This window comes from Vanessa tameamea, chromosome 26 (assembly GCF_037043105.1).
Source record: "Vanessa tameamea isolate UH-Manoa-2023 chromosome 26, ilVanTame1 primary haplotype, whole genome shotgun sequence".
Classification (NCBI taxonomy): domain Eukaryota; kingdom Metazoa; phylum Arthropoda; class Insecta; order Lepidoptera; family Nymphalidae; genus Vanessa; species Vanessa tameamea.
The window spans coordinates 1924125-1945499 of NC_087334.1; the positions used below are offsets into that span (position 1 = coordinate 1924125).

General features: G+C 35.7%; 1 protein-coding gene across 3 annotated transcripts in view; it reads left to right on the top strand.

The window, feature by feature from the left end:
• Foxp (Forkhead box P) overlaps positions 1–20693 on the top strand; it is a 70619-nt gene extending 49926 nt beyond the window's left edge. For 2 of the 3 annotated variants that reach the window (XM_064219083.1, XM_064219084.1), the window contains 15 exons: positions 6153–6241; positions 6736–6838; positions 7713–7919; positions 8718–8829; positions 9000–9116; positions 9687–9795; positions 10063–10235; positions 10839–10916; positions 12753–12829; positions 13635–13736; positions 16382–16551; positions 17976–18051; positions 19289–19380; positions 19720–19868; positions 20528–20693. In XM_064219083.1, coding sequence (XP_064075153.1) covers positions 6153–6241; positions 6736–6838; positions 7713–7919; positions 8718–8829; positions 9000–9116; positions 9687–9795; positions 10063–10235; positions 10839–10916; positions 12753–12829; positions 13635–13736; positions 16382–16551; positions 17976–18051; positions 19289–19380; positions 19720–19868; positions 20528–20691 — 1818 coding nt within the window. In that variant the 3' untranslated portion in view covers positions 20692–20693. Of the gene's footprint in view, positions 1–6152; positions 6242–6735; positions 6839–7712; positions 7920–8717; positions 8830–8999; positions 9117–9686; positions 9796–10062; positions 10236–10838; positions 10917–12752; positions 12830–13634; positions 13737–14361; positions 14505–16381; positions 16552–17975; positions 18052–19288; positions 19381–19719; positions 19869–20527 lie in introns of all 3 variants that reach the window. The other variant, XM_026637113.2, reaches the window with a different exon arrangement.
• The last annotated feature ends 682 nt before the right edge of the window (positions 20694–21375 follow it).

Genomic DNA, 21375 nt, shown 5'->3' on the forward strand with positions numbered 1-21375 from the left:
CTACTTCCGTTGTGACCTAAGTCATTGCTTATATGGAATTGAACTTTGACCTGTTTAGATCAGCCTAGTCTTGAGTACCTAGACCAAGCACCCGGAGCAAGCAGTGTTACGGTGACCTCCCCTGACAAAAAATATTTCAATGTCCCAATTTCGATGATCCAAGACTATACCATCATTGGTGAGATGGCTAAAGCTGATGTCCCGTTTTTCGGACCCCTTCTCGATTAACAATCACTCTGTTATATTTATTGTTCCTATGTGTTATATTAATAATAAAAGCCGAGATGGCCCAGTGGTTAGAACGCGTGCATCTTAACCGATGATTTTGGGTTCAAACCCAGGCAGGCACCACTGAATTTTCATGTGCTTAATTTGTGTTTATAATTCATCTCGTGCTCGGCGGTGAAGGAAAACATCGTGAGGAAACCTGCATGTGTCTAATTTCAACGAAATTCTGCCACATGTGTATTCCACCAACCCGCATTGGAGCAGCGTAGTGGAATATGCTCCATACCTTCTCCTCAAACGGGAGAGGAGGCCTAGCCCAGCAGTGGGAAATTTACAGGCTGATTATGTATGTTTTATGTTTTATGTGTTATATTTATGGGACTTGGAAACTTAAGCACTTTTGGATTACGCCTCATTGAAATATCTATTATCTCTAAGCTAAACGAATCCTTTCTTGAATATAGTGGACAGGATTATATAAAAAATCTTCCTCGGCTAACTATAAATCTCATTGTTAATTTTAAAATTAGGTTAGCTTGGTTTTGTATCAGGTCTTTTGATTGTGCAAAAGATATTGTGTTACTATGATTGTAAAGGAGATGTATGTTATTGACACGAGACTAACTATCGTACTGAAAATTTTAAAAAGGGCACATACTCGTACTTTTCTTTGTATAATGCAAACTGCGAACGTGAACCGGCTGTGCTACGCTATTATCTGCAATGATATAATCACTGATCTTTGTAATTGTATCATCTTTATTTCATCTTCTTGGTCTTCATAAAACATCACAATCAATCACAGATTACGAGATCTTGGCTTCAAACACGGTTGAGTTAAAAAAAACTACACAAAGATATTGACAACCTCCGTGGTCGAGTAGTGTGTTCACCGGTTTTCATAGGTACGCCACTGTCCCGGGATCGATTCCCGGCCGAGTCGATATAGAAAATGTTGTCTTGGGTCTGGGTGTTTGTGGTACCGTTGTTGCGTCTGATTTTCCATAACACAAGTGCTTTAGCTACTTACAGTAGGATCAGAGTAATGTATGTGATGTTGTCCAATATATACATATATTAGTTTAAGCATTTACCTTGTATTCATTACACTGTAAAAAAAACAAAACTGTACGGACAAGCTGTACGAATTATAGAAAAAACACGCCATCAAAACGATTGTCCTGTCACATTTAAACTTCACCTCTCTGAATTGCTAGGCTCACTTTTCGAGCTACGTAAGCGCCAGCTCTTGTGTCTATAGAACTATGGACCTTAAATAGTGAAATATTTTATTATTTTGGTGTGCGGCACAGCTATGTACGACACTTGCCAAACGTTACACAACTTTACTAGTGTGTGTGTACTTACTGGTCAACTTTTGGCAACTATTTTTCGTTTTGATAGTTTATCTAGACATAAATATTCAAAGTTGTGAACCGATTTCTTAGAATGTTTTAAAACCCGCGTAAATTCAAACGCGTTAGAAAAAAAGAAGGGTAATTGCCTCTAAACATAAATTGATACCTCTCGTTACAACTTATACAAAGGAAAATACTTATGTATCGTATGACGTCAATAACCCCGTTTGAGTTTTGTAAATTACATACGACTTTCATAATTCTCGTCTCGCATAACATATACTCGTATACACGTCGTTATTATTAAAAATGGTCACATAAAATAGTTTACATTGAACACTTGCTAGTCAATGTTTACACAAGAAGTCAAAACACTGAGCTCATAGTGCAAATATGTTTATATCTCGCTACCCACTTCAATAACATATTAACTATTTTTTCAAGTCGGTCTTTATTATAGGGCTGCCATTATATATACATCGACTGGGATTGATATTTTCTTGACGTGGGATTTCGTATTGGGCGGATATTTGACGTTACAGAAGAATCTGTCAGATTTTTATGGGTTAAGCTTTTTCTTGGTGGTAGGGCTTCGTACAATCCCTTCTGGGTAGATACCAAACTTGAACATAAAAAATATTTAAAAAAAAATCAAAACAATTACACCAGCGGTAAGTATAATCTATCTATCTTTATTAGAAAGAATATTTTGCATTATGAGACGTTATTTATCTAAAAGAGATTATTATTAATATGCATTTTTCTTTTCTTTAAAATTTACAAAAAACTAAATGTGGAAGATTTGATTAAGTTAAAGTAAGCATTTATTTGTGTTGAGAGTGTAAACATTACTTTTATAAGCTTATACCGCCGACGTAGTTCTATAACCTGAGTAAAATCACAGGATAATTTCTTAACAGAACTTTGCAAACTGTTCTACAATATGCAAAGCTAAGTTGTAGCAATAATGTTTACCCTGTTCCAACTATTTCATGGTTAATGTCTGGTTTTTTTTTTATCATATGTAGGTGGAATGGCAAATGTCACCTGGTTGTAAGTTCTCTATACTGTCAATTGACTTAATTTATGCAAGAAATATTAAACATTCCTCTCACCACAAATGCTCCACGAACCTTGGGAACTAATATCTTATGGCCCTTAGACCTGTCGTTGCTCAGGTCCTCTCATCCTTCAATACAAAGATTTGCAGTTAGACAAAGCCCTACTATCCGATAAAAATACTACATAAATAAAACATAGTTTATATTTTTTTCAAAACTTAAAAATAAGATTGAAAATTGCAACTGCGCCTCCCTTCCTTGCGATAAAAGTGGGCTCATTTAGTGTTATTTTCCGGACTTTTTGAATTATATAGAATTAATTCCCTTAGATGACGTTCTCTGAACTAATCTGTGACAGATACATTAACCTAAGTAATTGAAAAAGAGAGCGAGTTTAGGGCATAAAGCCCTACCACCAATTAAATACTTCTTTCGCCAGCACCATGCAATCTTTTCCTGCAATATTTCATATGCCATCTGTCTAGTGAACTTTGGATCTAACTCTTCGTTTACCTATTGAAGATATTCTCATTTTTCAACGTATATTACACTAACATAAAGATAGATGTTTACTTTTTATAATAATTACTTTTATGGACAAGAGTTACTTTATCAGACTATTTCAAGGAACCTAATTGATGAGACTACAGAATATAAGACAATAAGTCCCTTATACCAGTAAAACTCGCTTAATCTAGATATTACAATTGCTACTGTAAGAATACTCAGAGTCTAGCTACAGTCAAAACCACTGCGTAACAAATGTTCAATTTTCTCAGATGTAAAAGGTCATCTGCCTTAAGTAGAAATGTGTGACTCAGTCTCCCTTCGGAAAGATTTATTCTACCTAAACTCGACCATTGTTAACAAATGTTTTGATAACAATCAGTACCTATGGAACTGAACCTCAATGGAAAAAATCATTACGAACTCTTCTGGTACTAATACAATGCTTCGTAGTCACGATAACTACAAGAAAGGTTTCAAGTTGTAAATATATGAGAAGATGAGTTGGCCACAGCATTTAGTACGTTACGTACGACGTTACGTTAGGTACGACAAAGAATCCAAGTTTGTAAAGACTAAATGTCGCACTGGGCTAGAACCTCCTCTCCTTTTAAAGAGTAGGTTTAGTGATTATTTCACCGTGCTTCTCTAATGTAGGATACCCATAGGGCAGAATTTTAAAAGAAACCTAAGGGCTATGAACTATTCTTTTAAAACTGGATCGTAACAATACAAAGAAGTTTGTTACTGCGTAAAATAGTTTAATGCTTTTTTTTAGTGTAACATCAGCTATAACTTTTATGTTAAACAAGTTTCGCCTCTTTAATGCCATCGAGTTGTACAAATGAAGCTTTTTCAATTTAATTGATTTTATTTACAAATCTGTTATATATTGTGATTGTTCTGCATGGAAAAATCAAAAGATAAAATATGTATCTGCTTTTGTTTTTAAATAAATATATACAGTACATCTTAAAATTAAGTTATACATATTTAAGAGGTGAACAAAATTCTATTGCGAGTTTTATTTGCGACCTTCTAGTAAAGTTTGTTATTTTTTAGTGATGGCCGATTTGGTCTATTGGCTAGTTAATTAGTATCGACATTGGCGCTCCCGAATCAGTACATCTAAACTCGCCCTGATCGTGTCAGATTTGCTGTTTTGTCATGTTATGAGAATGAGACAATAAGAGTGCACGTGTGTTTACGTACACACAACATGAACAGCCTGTAAATTTCCCACTGCTAGGCTAAGGCCTCCCCTCCCTTTGAGAAAGTTAGGAGCATATTCCACTACGCTGCTCTAATGCGAGTGGGATGTTGGTGGATGCACATGTGACACAATTTCGTTGAAATTAGACACATGCAGGTTTCCTCACGATATTTCTCTTCACCGCCGAGCTTGAGATGAATTATAAACCCAAATTAAGCACGTGAAAATTTAGTGGTGTTTGCCTGGGTTTGAACCCGAATTCATCGGTTAAGATGTATGTGTCATGGGGCATCTCAGCTCTTGTGAATTATAATATGTCGTGCACAGTTGGCTAGTGTCTCTCAAGCATGCCACATTGGTAATGTCATCAACATCATCGTAACATAACTTATTACAGCAACTTTTGCTCCATTTCCGTGGCATAGGAATATATAGCTCTCGTTCTGTTTCCCTCTACGGTATATCTTTCATCTCTCTCATGTAGAGAACCATGCCGAAACGTGATGCGTCTTCCTTTTGATTCTCGTCCATCTATCGAGTTGCAAAAGATGTTTTATTTAAAAAAATAATAAAATTATTTGTCATACGTTGGCAACCCTCGTCGTGGACACTGTTATATTTTGCTAAATGTCATAAAATTATACTCATACATCATAATGTAAATTATGTCGAATGGACGATATCGATTTGTTTGTAAATATAAAGAATATTATTTAAATGAATCATAAAATAATAAATAGCTAATATTTATTTTATATTTACAGATTTATATTATTAACCTTAAATTTATTATGTTTATTTTAAAATAATACCTTACAAATATTATTATTATAATAATAATTACATAACCTTCTTTTTTTACGTTACACGAGGCATATTACGCTACTAAGTATAAACGTTAGGAATTTCAACTTGGTTCCTTTCCGCGGAGTGTACATTTAAAACTAGTAGCTTTAAGTTCAATAAATTTTGTAAATTCATGATTCATAGTCACTTATACGAATTCAATATTCTGGAATAGCTAAAATCTCTAGCTTAAGGTAGCTGTCAGTGATATACATACCTTATTTAATATTTATTTATTTATCAAACAAAGACACGTACTAAGAAATAGCGTAGTACAAGCGGATAGTTTCTAATAGATCTTGATTATTTTATAAGGCACTGTGTGAGCTTGTCTGGGTAGGTACCACCTGCTCATATTCTACCACCAAATAGCAATACTTAGTATCGTTGTGATGAAGTGCAGTTTGAAGAATGAGAGCCACTCGCTACAGGCACAAGGAACATAACATCTTAGTCCCCGAGGTGGAACATTGATGATGTAAAGGATATTTGAAATGCCTATCAGTGTCACTGTTCGTGGTGACCATTTACCATCTGGTGGACTATTTGCCAGTCTGCATATTATTATGTTAATAATATTGTTTAAGAAAATTTTTATATGAACGTCTTGTACGTTTTCAAAGTGATGATGATTATGGGATTACTAGTTAAGTATGTTCAACTTCTATGAAACAAGATCTAGATATTCTTCGTAAAACAGATGCCTTAGAAAAAAATGCTCTTAAATTTTTATTTAATAATATGTTATATATTGTATGTCAGATAGTATCTAACTTAGTTTATTTGTGACGTATTTAATTTCAAAAATGGAATGACAAATATTTCGATGTCTGTAAAATTTAAAAATCTAATTCGAGTGTTGTTTTTCGAATACGTTACATTTGAAATAAAGGTTTATGTCGCATGTCTGCTAAATTTTATTCGCTTTTTTGTTCTCAGGGTCCGGAGCCGGTACTGAACTCAAGCACGGGTGGGACAGCCAAACCGCCGCCACTCAACTCATTCGAGCTGGACCGCTGCTTAGACAGGTAAGACCAATAGGAGCTTAAGATTTAAAATTTTAGAGATTTTAAAGATTTAAACCAGTACCTAGTTTCAAATATTTTTTTCTTATTATATTATTTTGGAATTTTCATATAAACGACAATAATACATATTCATACACAAAATTTTATGTAAAAATAATTATTTTTCTCTTCTATTTTTATTTTGTATGAAATAAGCAAACATTTGTCTCAACTTAAATGTAAATATTGCAGAAATAATAAAATTAAAAACAAGATCATGCGAATTTTAAATTACATCATTTGCAAATCAATATGAAGCTTGTGTTTTATCTACATATTACACCAAATCCTTAAAGGAGGATCCATCTATATATGTATATTAATATCTTAGTTACCTCCATCTTGAATATGCCATCGCTGATATAATCGCTATGCCTCCAAAATAAATGACACTTATTTTAACTGTACTCAAGATACAGTCGAGACATGAAGTTGAGTGTACCTGTGTTTTGTAGGGAGGAGACCGGCAGGTGGGGAGGTGACGGACGGCGTCGCAGGCGCAGCTCGCCGCCGCGACGCTCCCCGCCACCCAACAATGAGCCGCTCTCACTCGCACGTGTAAGATTACAAATAATATCAACACTAAAACAGAAAATTATTATTTCAGACGACCTCCGTGGTCGAGTTGTGTGTACACCGGTTTTCATGGGTACGCCACTCCGAAGTCCCGGGTTCGATTCCCGGCCGAGTCGATGTAGAAAAAGTTCATTATTTTGTTAGTTGTGTTTGTGGTACCGTCGGTACTTCTGATTTTTCATAACACAAATGCTTTAGCTACTTATATTGGAATCAGAGTAATGTATGTAATGTTGTCCAGTATTTATTTATTTAATATTTAATCATTTGTATATGTTTGTAAATAAATATTGCTAATCGTTTTTCTATCCTATATTTATGTATTAAAGTACCAACTAACTCTGGAGAGTTAGTTGGGACAATGGACTGTAATAAATTAGTTAGTATAATTTAATGTTCCAGAAAGAAGTTAGTTTATAGATAAAGTATTCCATTTTTCCTTTTTATACTTTTATATTTATTTACATAGAAACTTTAAGTATATACAAATATGAAATAAAAAGAATTATTATATAAATCATGACCGCGTGGAATGGTGGCAGGAATGTTAACAGCATTTCCCCGTTGAATCGCAGTTCCGATACTCTGGCAAAAAATGAACCAGCAATCCTGCCACTAGTGGAGACAATAAGGCTAGGTGTTATACTTTTAATGATTCCAAGTGTTTCAACAGCAAATTATGTGAAAAATGTTTCATTTTTATTGAATCTGATAAATAACTTAATTCTTGATAATTCTTACATTTAATTACAAAATGTTATTATAAACGTTGACGTATGATATTACAAATAAAAAATTGTTTAATGTTTTATTTTTAATAAATACATAGAATTCTTCCAATATCATGCTTTCACAGGCATCAGCCCCACCCTCCCCAGCTGGAGGTTCGGCACAGTCCAGTCCAGCTCCAGTTTCCCCAGCTGGGAGCAGCAGCGCGCCTCCACGTTCTCCTCTCCCACTAGTGGCACCAGATCTACTTGCAATGCAGCTGTTAGACCAGCATTCGCAGCTGCAGGCGTTGATGAAGCAACGGCTGTTTCACCAGCACCATATGCAGAAGCAGGTTGGAAAATAGAAAGAGTTGTTATAAGAAATGTTTGAAATGATTATTAGAAGTGAGCCTACTTCTAATAATCATTTTTATAAGTTAATTTGAGAGGAGAAAGATGAACATCTTCACCTCAATTCATACATATATTATTTAAAATGTATTATTGATATCAATGACTTTAATAAACTTTATATTCATTATTTATATATTTTTGATTAAATGTTTTTTCAATATAAGTTTTTATTTTATATATATTTTAATTTTGTTCGCATTGACCGTTTGTTAATACAATTACAATCAGTATTTCAATTTAAAAGCCTCGTTGGTCTCATGTCTAGCTTATTAGGTTGTAAATCCCAAGGCTTTAGGTGCAAACCCCGGGTCAGGCAAATTAAAGAGTCATTGGATAGTGAAACAAATGTTCAAATTGTTTAAAAATTAATAACCCTTTTGAGGCATTTAATTAACGTACCTTTGTATTTTAAATGGTGAAAAAGAGTAACTTCTGAGTTTCTTGCCGTTTCTTATCGGTAGAATCTACATTCCGAACCGGTGATAGCTTCACTTAATATAGTTTGTAAAATGAAGATTCAAAAGTGCTTGTAAAAGTCTACTTGGATAAAGTATATTTTGATTCGATTTGAAAAGGCTCTTAATATCCCAAGATCTTTCCAGACATCTAAATCCGCCCCGGTCTGAACTCGCTTAAAAATGGCCGTTTGACTGAAATCTGTTAGGAGTTCATTTAAATGACAAAAATAAACGTTAAGTTAGCTTGACGTTTTATGAAATCAGTTTAATCATCTCCAGCACATGTCGTCCGAAGCTGCGAAACGGCAACTAGAGCAGTCTCGACTGCAGGACCAGATCAATCTGAATTTGCTCTCACAATCGCATTTGCAGCCACCGGACAGTTCTCCAGGTAAGTGATGCACAAACCAAAAGTTAGAGACTTCGTCAAACTATAGAACAGAAAAATACCCTAGTCGACTAATTCGTTTTGACATCGTGGCTTCGTTTCTGAATATGGATTCTCTGTTAGTGTTAGTTACTTCTGAAACAGTAGCTTAAAATGTCTCTATATTTACACAGGCTCTCTACAACAGCAACTTGGTGCTCAACAGCAGCAGCTAGTGCAGCAGCTACAGGCGGTGCAGCGGCAGTATCTCATGCACGCGCCTCTTTCTGTTCCACCTAATGCTCCTCCAGGTTTGATTTTACCGAAATACTTCAAGACGAAACCACTGTTTATACTTCATCTAGGTCATGAGTTAAAGTTTCTGAAATATCTTTTCGACAATAATCTTCTAAATATACAGAACTAACAGTTTTGAAGTTTAAAGCTTAGAAGTTGCTATCATTTCCTAAAGCTTAAATATTATCGATTATATGTAGGGCTTATCTAGAATTTATTTATTATGACGACCTCCGTGGTCGAGCAGTGAGTACACCGGTTTTCATGAATACGCCACTTCGAGGTCCCGGGTTTGATTCCTGGCCGAGTCGATGTAGAAAAAGTTCATTAGTTTTCTATGTTGTCTTGGATCTGGGTGTTTGTGGTCCCGTCGTTACTTCTGATTTTCCATAACACAAGTGCTTTAGCTACTTATACTGGGATCAGAGTAATGTACCTATATGATGTCCAATATTTATTTATTTAAAAAAAAATCTGTAAAATATATATATATATATATATAGATTTGTATAATAGTTTTAATTTTTGTTAGATGTAATTTAAATGTGGGTTGAACAAAATTTGACGACACTGAAATTTTGCAGGATTAATGCTCTGGGGTAGTGAAATAGAGGAACATCCGCTATTCGGGCGTGGTGTCTGTAAATGGCCTGGCTGTGATGCTCTGGCTGAAGACTTTCAGGCCTTCCTCAAGTGAGTACATATTTTCTATTCTATTATGTGACTTCGAACTTCAGCATGTAAATCTCATCATATTTATAAATTAAAGTGGCACTTAAATTTGCAAGACCACATGTCGTGGATGAATTGAAATGTTTTACGAACTGTTACCTATGTATCCCGCCGAGGTCTAACATTCACCAAATGTCCATTTCCACTACGATCGATACAAAATACACTACGACACTCGAAACTCGGACTCGGTGAGCGGGCGTGCACTAAGAGTCGGCGTGCTTGCAGGCACCTGGAGGGCGCGCACACGCTGGACGACCGCTCGGCGGCGCAGGCGCGCGTGCAGATGCAGGTGGTGGCGCAGCTCGAGCTGCAGCTGCGGCGCGAGCGCGACCGCCTCGCCGCCATGATGCGCCACCTGCACGCCGCGCGGGACTCGCACCACGCCAAGCTGCCGCACGGTGGGTGCCGCGCCCGCGCGCACAGGCGTCAGGCCTCACGTCGCCTCGCGCGGCGCACTAGATGGAGCGCGCGGCCTTGCTTGGCATAACAAGTCAAATTTCATCAAATTCGGTCCAGAAGTTTGACCGTAAAAGAGCAGCAGACGGACAAACATAGAGTTACTTTCGCATTTATAATATTAGTATAGATTAGACGGACGCATGTGTCCACTGTTCCATCGCTCCGGCAATCTGAGCGACATTACAGGACCAACGGCTTTACAAGTGTAAAACAGCCAACTTCCCAAATCCGATCTATTAAGAATTCGAACCCGAGATCCCAGTAAACAATAGTGGTATTCTATAAACTAGCTATAACAGACTTTGAACCAAAACCATTTGCAAACAAACAATCCTTAATCATAAAATAAAGAAGGATTCCAATATCATTAAAGTTAACAATTGAATTTTTATTGTAGCGAATATGAGGTGAAAAATGAGATTATTAATATTTTTAACACGCTTTAAAAAAACTTGGTCTTGCTTCGGACTAGAAAAAAAAAGCCAAAAAACAGAAATGCAACGTCAGTTTTGGGCTAGCTCAAGAAGGCTTCCTTCTTTCAGGTCCAGCCAGCGAAGGCGCTTCTCCCGGTCCGGTCAGACGTCGCGTGTCCGACAAATCCGGAGTCGCTATAGCTGGAGGCAAGTTTTGTCACAATATTATTTATTTTTGTTTTTCTCTAATTTTGCTCACCTGTTAACATTTCGTGTTCTTTTCGCTGGTTAGAACGCGTGCATCTTAACCGATGATTTCGGATTCAAACCCAGGCAGGCACCACTGAATTTTCATGTGCTTAATTTGTGTTTATAATTCATCTCGTGCTCGGCGGTGAAGGAAAACATCGTGAGGAAACCTGCATGTGTCTAATTTCAACGAAATTCTGCCACATGTGTATTCCGCCAGCGCCAGCAGCCGCCGCAGCGTGGTGGAATATGCTCCAAACCTTCTCCTCAAAAGGAGAGAAGGCCTTTAGCCCAGCAGTGGGAAATTTACAGGCTGCTAATGCTAAAAATGCCTTAGCGTCAAATATAACACTATTGAGTCGTGATGATCCAGAGAAACGTGGACCTAAACTTACCTAACTTTGCAAAATACTATACATAATAACATAGTACTCATAATTGTTATGACTTCTATGTTCTGTAGTTGCATAGGGGGAGGGGGGTCTTTTGTCATATATTTTTTTTTATATAACGATTATTATGGTAAACGTCTCCGGCAACTCAAAGTGCACTAGCATCGGAGAAAACATTTTTTTTTCAAGAAGTGTCTCTGATTTGGTAGCTGTTACTATTTTATTTACTTCCATATGGGTTATAGAAAAGATCTGAATAGATGGATGGATTGTGTGAAAGACGATATGGCTGGAAAGAAAGTTACTTGTGAGATGACGTCAGATAGGGAAGTATGGAAGAAGAAGACATGCTTCGCCGACCCCGAGTAAATTGGTAAAAGAGCAGGAGGGTGATGATGGGTTATAGCCGAAGAAGCAGCTGATTTAATCACTAATGGCCAATTGTTGTCACTCGACTAAGTAACCTAATTTGACATAAAGATAGACTGGATCACACAAGATCAAACAGGATTAAACCGGTATTAACTAGTTTAAAAGTATATGTATCATTTATGGTACCTATTTAATTGAATTGATAAGACAAATGCTGTTTCATGTCGATACATCTCGGAATTTACATTTTAAATCGGTGGTGATTTTAAATGGTCTGTGTTTTTTTTAAACGAATAAAAAGGTCATAAAAGCCTGTTTGAATAAAATTTGTATTTTCGTACTTATTTAATTAAAAAAGCCAAAAATTTGCCGAATTTAATTTAGTCGAATTTGTGTCAACGTGCGACAAAATGTATGATATTAGTAAGTATGATTGACAAATATTCAAATAAACGTGCTTCTCTCTCAAGGTCTACCCTATATGCTCGAAAGAGCTGGATTAGACGTCCAACAAGGTAAAAATTATATTTATGTATAAGGGAAATATTAATACGTAAGGGTGCGTCCTGAGTGACGGCGCGCCGCGCGGACTAGTTCTGACGTCGTCACTCAGGACGTACACTTCGACAAGTAAATAAAGATTATGAGAAAGAAGTTGATTACAGGATCAATAATAATTTACTTCGACTTAGCTTTGACATAACTGTAAATAATTTTAACATTCATAGTATACACATCAAACAAATTACGACGAGTCGGTTTCCAATATTTCATGATAAACGCATTGAGTTCCAGAATAGCACTGACGGTTTAAAAAATTGCAATTATTAACAGACAGGAATTGCAATTATTAATTTTATAAAAGTGACTCGGCAATAAAGCTAACGACCTAATATCATTCTTTCTTATTATTTAAGTCATTAATTATGTGATTTGATTACTTCTTTGAAGGGAATTCAAATTTATACGATGATGAAGCAATTTGCATGTTACTGCGAAGTGAATATATCATTGTTATATAACTTTTTAGAGATTCAACGCAATCGCGAATTCTACAAGACAGCTGACGTTCGGCCGCCGTTTACATACGCATCTTTAATTCGACAGGTAAGTTATTGTCGGTACCTTTTTTATGATATAGGCAGGCAGACGAGCAAATGGGCCACCTGATTGTAAGTGGTCACCACCGTCTATAGGCAATGGCGCTGTAAGCATTCCTTACATCGCCAATGCGCTATCAACCTTGGGAACTAAGATGTTACGTCCCTTGTGCCTGTAGTTACACTGGCTCGCTCTTCAAACCGGAACACAATACTGGCTACTACTGTTTGGCGGTAGAATATCTGATGAGTGGGTGGGACCTACCCTTTTATTTCATTTCATTTTAATTTCATTTTAATTTAGTGGTAAGGTTTTGTGCAAGCCAGACGGGCAAAATCAAACAAAAAGTCACACTTAACCAGTATTTCATTTATTTATTATTATAATAATTATCTCTGTGATCAGTTAAAACACACGCCATTTTTATTTTTCTCCAATCCATTGTTTTTATAAAAACCCGCCAAAACTTATCCTTTTTCCACAGATGGTTTGGTTTCATCACAATTGCACTTAACCACTTATTTCCACTTTAATTTTACTTCCAAAATTCCGATAACAGTTTGGTCGACGTTCGAAACGCCTTTTTTTTCGCAAATCCATATTGAATATCATAGATTAATCAAGCTCTCGACGTCAAATGTTGTTTATTTGGCTTTTCTCCTGTTATGGTTCGTAACGTTTGGATTCGTTTGCGATGAAGTGTCAATTTGTTTGTAGATTTGCCAATTTAATTCGACGCTCATTCTATTATTACGAATATTATTTTGATTAACTTGACACTGCTAATATATATATTGCCTTTTAATTCCAGGCCATTATAGAATCTCCCGACAAGCAGCTGACTCTGAACGAGATCTACAACTGGTTCCAGTCGACATTCTGCTACTTCAGACGCAACGCCGCCACTTGGAAGGTAAGATATCAATTTAAGAAGAAAACATAATTGGCAAAAAATTGTACTTTTGATATATGCTCGTTTCTGTATTAATACATTTTGAAAAAATTAATTGTACATCGCTGCAGAATTATAAGGTAAATTGTAGTTAGTTTAACACCAAGATAGTTAATACAGCCTACCTTCAAAGGTAAGCTTTGATTATTTGAAGAATGCATTATTGATATTCAAATTGATCTGACCTATAGCAAAAAGAAAAAAAAATGCTGTAGGAAGGTAACGGAATATTATAGTTTATTGCAATTACGATTACAAAAAAAAAGTATTTTACAATCATACATTGCATAGATCGGTTTTAGTTATCTATTTAAGGGATAGGACTTGTTACAATTTTGTAACATTCAAAACAATTAAATTACCTAAAATAAATCAAGGGAGAAATGAAACGCCATATCGAAATAGTCGAAACGTCATCGCCGAAGAACAGACCGCCTCTAGGATAAGCGAACGTAAAACACATCGCGACAAATACACGTATGAGACACCGAATCATACAGATATTTGTCACGCTCGGGAATCGAAGTCGCGACCCGCACGTCGCACTGCAATACCGAGCCCATAACAAGTAGATGAGTACGAACAGAACGCGGTCCGTCACAACCTGTCGCTGCATAAGTGCTTCATGCGCGTCGAGAACGTGAAGGGCGCGGTGTGGACCGTGGACGAGGTCGAGTTCTACAAGCGCCGCCCGCAGCGCGCCGCGCACGCGCCGCCGCCGCTGCACGGGTACCGCCGCCCCCGCCGCCCCCGCCGCCCCCGCCGCCCCCGCAGACCTCCGCGCACTGACACACGCACGGACGTACACTATACCGGACATCACTAAATACTGATATTCATTCGTTTACACGAATACTAAACACTATCGCAACGGTATTCCACTTGGACACATTTTCATGATGACAACACTATTCAAAATACACTTTATTCATAAATTTATTTTACCAAAACGGTAAATAAATTTTCACAAATTACACTCTAACAGTAAAAACTACACATCTAAACACTCCGTCCACAGACGTGTACATAATTACACACTTTACAATACATATTAAACTATACAAAATACAAATGATCGAACACATTATACACGATATACAAAAATGAGCTAACAACACATCTCATGGGTATGAAACCATACAATACTGCATTGCAACACAAATCGTTCGATAAATTACTGACACATAGAACACTATACGAAATTACAATACAAATATTGATAAACAATTTATACACATACATACTCGCTTGACACATTTATACAAAAATCTCTGTTATACAATCATACTGTACCACACATGTCGAGAATCTGACGACTCACGGTTCTAATACACTCAAAATTAATTTATATTATATAACTCACTACACTAACTCAATAACTGACTGCAACTCCAGTTTACATTTCTAAAATATCTGTAATTATAACTTTACTCCAAACTTTTAAACGACACAATCCATCATACACACTGAAGTGCTTAGACGTTTCTTAATTGAAACATTCAACTTCAACATAATTTCATACACATTACATATTTCCATTATACACATAATACACTAAACTAATCACACAACACTAAAACAAATGCTAACAAAATCGATTTCGTTTGGATTATTAAAAGACACAACACTAAGAAATATTAACTTTTAAAATTTATTCAAATAAATCAAACACATAACGACCAACTGAGAACATAAGTAACACTTACGGTCTAACAAATATCATCTCATTTTACACAAACTTACACTAAACTTATCACAACACTTGAAAATTACATATCCCAAATAACACTAGACGATTTAAAGTCAAATTAAAATGTGTAAATTTTGCACTCTGATGATATTAGATGTAAAAAATATTTTATACATTTTTAAAGAAAGAAATATATATATATTTTAATAATAAAATATAACAGTAAAAAAGAACGAAAAATACGCCAAACAAATAACGAACGATTAATAAATTAGTAATTTGTTCTAAAATTAATTCACTTCTGTCAATGAAAGTTCGTTTGAATCGATATTGTTCTCGATACCCGATGGAAATTCGACCACTACCAACATTCGACACTGACTCAAAATATACTAAACATATTAATCTCTTCTTAATATTTTCTATCTAATCTAGTTATGTATTTAACTCTTATTGTATAAATAAACGTTTTTCTCGTTTCAGATTTTTGAATTTGTATTTATTTGTGTAGTTAATTTTAACTTTGTAAGTAACGTTGTAAACGAAACGTCCGTTTCTAATAATGACATTGCATCGCTTACGACGTTACAATATGTGATTGTAATTTTTGTATTTAGGGTTCGTTATATGTGTGTGTTCGTGGATTTCAGCGCAACGATAAATAACATTTTTTCTGGCTTGCCTATTAACCTCGCTCCCACCATCGCTCCCATCCCGGGTTCTCTCTTCTTGGGCCGTCCCTGCATGTTAATCACCGACACCTCCACGACGATCTAAATGTGCTGCAATCGTCTCATCACCGTTGGTAATATCACAACGATCGAACGATTGAAGCACATCACTATCATAAGTAAAGATTCTGACGGTGGGGATAATACGATTTTCCTTACATGTGCTAAAGATAGATGAATTATAGAACGCGATCCGGACGAACCTGTCTCTGCACAAATGTTTCGTGCGCTACGAGGATGACTTCGGCTCATTCTGGATGGTGGATGACGCGGAGTTCGTGAAGAGACGGCACCTGAGCCGCGGCCGGCCCAGGAAGTATGAGCCCTCGCCGGGACCCAACGCCGCTCCCCCACAGTAAGGGCGCAGCCGCATAGAAGTTGCGACCGTCCAACGAATCAGATTAGCCAGCTTTATAGACAATTCGTTATTCAGCATGGTACAGGACCGCGATGAATGCGACAGTCGATTACCTCCGAGATTCGAAATATAATTTGAATTTTTCTTAAAAAAAAAAAATCATGCTGAATCACAAATATATAGCAATAACACAAAACAAATCAATCAAAATAATACTTTCGAATCAGTCCTTTACCGCTTGGAATGTGGAATTTCGAAAAGTAGATTGGACTGACTTTACTCTTGCGATAATCGTTGGACGATCGCGTCCAAATAGAGTTTCATGTATGTGAAATATTCGAAACGAACTTAAAATTATCACTTCGAGTGATGATTTTCTGTTTTATTTAGATTCGGTGTTTCTGATCATAATGAACGGTGTCACTGTATAAGCTTAGATACAAACAATGTCATGTTAGTCTGTAACTAGAGCCACATGTTTATATAGATAATATATACAGCGTGTGCTTATATATCCTCATCATTATTATTCATTTAAATTCCACTTGTGATTAAACTGGTTAATTTTTCCGAAACCGCATTTGGGAGGTTGCTAGTGTCGAGTGTTTCGTTGAACGCGGTCATAAGATCATCAATAGTACGATTCTTTAAATTAACAGATATATAAGCACACGTATTTAGTTTGCGAAGCTATAAATTAATTGATTTGCGATATATTTTTAACATTACAATTTAAAGATTCGATTGATTAGCTTTAATCATAATATGTTGCTGTATCACTGATACCATTTTTGATTTACGCGTTTGAAATGAAAACAATCAAAGACGAAATATCTTCATAGTCATGTTTATTTAAAATATAATCATTATGCATGTATATTGCGTTTAAATTGTAAAGGAGATCGTCGTTGGATACCCAAGTAAGATTATGTCTTGTAATACTACTCTGTTCCCCGTGTTGACTCGCATGCTTCCTTGTTAAGGTAAGTCTCGGCTTCGCTTCGCTTATGCATTTTCGTCGCATGCTAGTTTTAGTGTTTTTTTATATCATATATTTTTCTATATGCTTGCCTTTTTATCTATTTTATTCTTTATTATCTTTTTATCTTTTATCTTTTCACACACACACATACACACTCATTATTCGACTCTAACATAAATTACTTGTACAAATAATTGGTATCATACCTTCCAAATTGTACACTTCACAATTTTGACACTGAAACAAAAAATAAAAAAATTTAATTAAAAAAAAAAAGTATCGAGAAGGTCTGATGGCCGGGGTATGATTTTCATTTTATTTTTTTACTTTAATAAAAAAAAAAATTAGAACAAATAAAATCTGATATTTAATTTTCAAGTGAATTAGTTTGCATATTTTTTCGGGTTTGCGTTTATTATATGAATTGATGTTACGACAGGTTCATGGGAGCTCAAAGTCCACCGATGATGACGAGCCCTCACAGTTACAATGAAGCTCTTAAGCGAAATCTTCAGGTAAATATTATTTGCAATTTTAGTTTATAATATGTTCTTTAGAAATTAATCCAGAAAGTATGACTTATCGTTATGGGTATGCTCAACCAGTGAGTAAACGTAGTAATTGTCTATGGGATTATCTCATCATTCATGGGGAGTATGTCTCTATGTAACCATACGCCAGAGTATTATACATCGGTTGGCTCAACTTAATCTCGCTTTACGAATCGATCTTTCTAGTTCTTTCGTAAAACGAAAAACAATTTCAAAAACTTTTGGTCATTATTTGATTTTTTATGTTGTATATTAAAGACAGTTCTCATTATTAGTTCTGCTTTAATTAAAATGAGTTTAATTTAATATTATTTTGACAATACATATTAGATCATCGGATCTGAGCCGAGATGGACCAGTGGTTAGAACGCGTGCATCTTAACCGATGATTTCGGGTTCAAACCCACGCAAGCACCACTGAATTTTCATGTGCTTAATTTGTGTTTATAATTCATCTCGTGCTCGGAGGTGAAGGAAAACATCGTGAGGAAACCTGCATGTGTCGAATTTCAACGAAATTCTGCCACATGTCTATTCCGCCAATCCGCATTGGAGCAGCGTGGTGGAATATGCTCCAAACCTTCTCCTCAAAGGGAGAGGAGGCCTTTTGCCCAGCAGTAGAAAATTTACAGGCTGCTAATGCTAAAAAAAATGCTAATGCATCGGATCTTCTCATCCTTACAAGGAAGGCAATATTATTTGGTTATATCCCGTAAATTCACTGGAAAGTGTTATATGGTTTCGCCAGATGCTCTACATCTTGTATTTTCCTTTTTGATATAATTTTAAAAGCCAACGATTACAAGGACCAATTAAACTTAATCCACTATAGGCATTTATGGAAATGGTTATTTCATACCTTTTTTCTAATTGCCAGAAATATATTTTATATACATAATATATATGTTATATCTCGTTCGTTTACTTTAATTTAAATCATTGTCATCGTGCATCAGTATAAGTAAGTGATGCTCCAGTTTACAAGATGGCTTAGTGGGCGTGAGAAGACTAAAAGTAGAGACAGCAAAAAAAATACAAATTAGATTATATTTATAATTCATTGATTCAAACTCTGGGCAAAAAATTAACAAGTCTGTCACCAGTCGAGGCAATAATTCCAATCAATTAAACTAAAAATCTTGACTTAAAATATATGTGTTTTTTTTTTGATGTAGCGAAATTTTTTTCAACTCAATTTCAGGGCATGATGGAAGATTGCAACCTGTCGTACATGTCCGGAGATGACCATATGATGCAAAGCGAAGAGTATCCGTCTTCACATGATGATTACAGGTTAGATACCAACATAAATGTAATCAAGAGGAATTAAACTTGTTTTTTTGATTGTAAAATCTCATGAGAATTATCAAAATTGAATACCTTCATTTCACTTAAAATGCTACATAAAAAACTGCCTCAGATTACAATTTAGCAGTCTTTAGCATGGAGCTAAGCTTAGCGTAAAACCTAACAAAAAAATGTTAGTAACATAGTTTGTTACGAAACGATTTCACATGGGTGAGGTCACGTTGCCAATCACTTTTCTTCCTTTAATCCTTATGTGTAAATCATTTAATTAATGTCATTTTATTTAATAAAGAAAATCAATAGTTTTATTTCCTCTATCCACAGTCGGCCACCGATTATGAACGGATACGGCAACAGCAGTTCGTCTCACGACGTGAAAGCGGAGGACCTAAGCGCCAACGAGGCTCAGGATATCAAACCAAACTTGTATGCTCTCAAGAATGAGATGCAGGCCTCTGATTATTCTAACAAAGGTAATTAGTTATTTCTATAATATCGTCAGTGGAAAGGAAAATAGGTAAAACGCCAAAATGGTACTATTGGGAAATGCAAAACTTTATACAAGCAAGTCTGCGTACCACTCTCTCATTAAAAACAAGTAACAACTAAACACTAATACATAATATTATTGTGTCATAATTTGAAGGATGGGTGAGCCAGTGTAGCTGCCGGGACAAGGGTCATCACATTTTAGTTTCTACGTGTGGTGGCGCATTGTTGTAAAGAATTGTTGATATTTCTTACGGCGCCAAAGAAGCCGATGGGTGATCACTTACCATCATGTGACCACCTAGTTCTACCACCTATTTATTTTATAAAAAAAACAGGTTTAGTGTATAAAAGCACAAGGAGCACGGAGCAAGTGCCCAGTTCGGAAACTTTTAGGGATGACAAAAATGATGAAAAAAAATATTATCAAATTAATATCATTTAATTATAAATTTGTCTGTGAGTCATATTATTTATTTATAAATTATTTATCGAAACTTCTCTACACTATACAAAATTTCGATAATGGGCTAATTTCACATTGGCTAGGGGCGGGAGTAACTTTGAATTCGGCACTTTTAAGTTTTAATAATTAAACGATGAACATGAATAAGAAGTAACCTTACTTGTCAATTGTTCCCAGGAGATTACCAGAATTCCAACAAAGAATCGTCGAGCAATCGCTCCAGCGAGACTAGTCCTTACGACGACTACCCGCGCTCTGAGGACCGATACCGGCCCTCCATGTCGCACATCAAGGACGAAGCCGAGAACCTCTCCCTGAACGAACAAAGATCTGACAAATAAATTTAAAGAGCAAAGCGACTTACAAGTAAGTCTCGATAAACTAAACAAAGAATTTGTAAGAGGCTGAAATTAATAAAACGATAATATCGATCAGAATCGATCGAATTATGATCCGTGCTAACATCTTAAGTGATATTATTTTAATTTAAACGGTATAATATTCGACCGTGATGTTATACGAATCGTCGTATTCGTATGTGATGTGAATAACGATCGTGTTCAGAATCGAACGTTCTGTCAACGTTCGGTATTCTGAACGGTGACGAAAGGAAATTGTGAACTGAATTTATAGCAATACGAAGTGATTCTTGTGGTTATTACAATATGGACGTTTTTCGCGTAATCGATAGTCTAGCGTAGCGTGTAATATCACAGTATGTAATACGATTTATATTTACGGGTTTAGCTCTATTTCAAGTTAGCGGACGGTGTTTTAATGTGTTCACAGTTGGATTTTTATAATTAAAATTATAAAACGTTTTTTAGGAATAACCAAATATATTTTGTTTTTCAGTTTAATTCTTATTTGCCCGGTTTTAACGGGAACTTCGAAGTATTATAGTTTTAATGTTCTATTTTTACGATTTTTTTTTTTTTATTTTTATTAAGATTAAATTACATAGCTAAAGTTAAATATTTCGAATTGTTAGAGATTAGTTTAAGTGTTAGGGGTAATGTTGGATA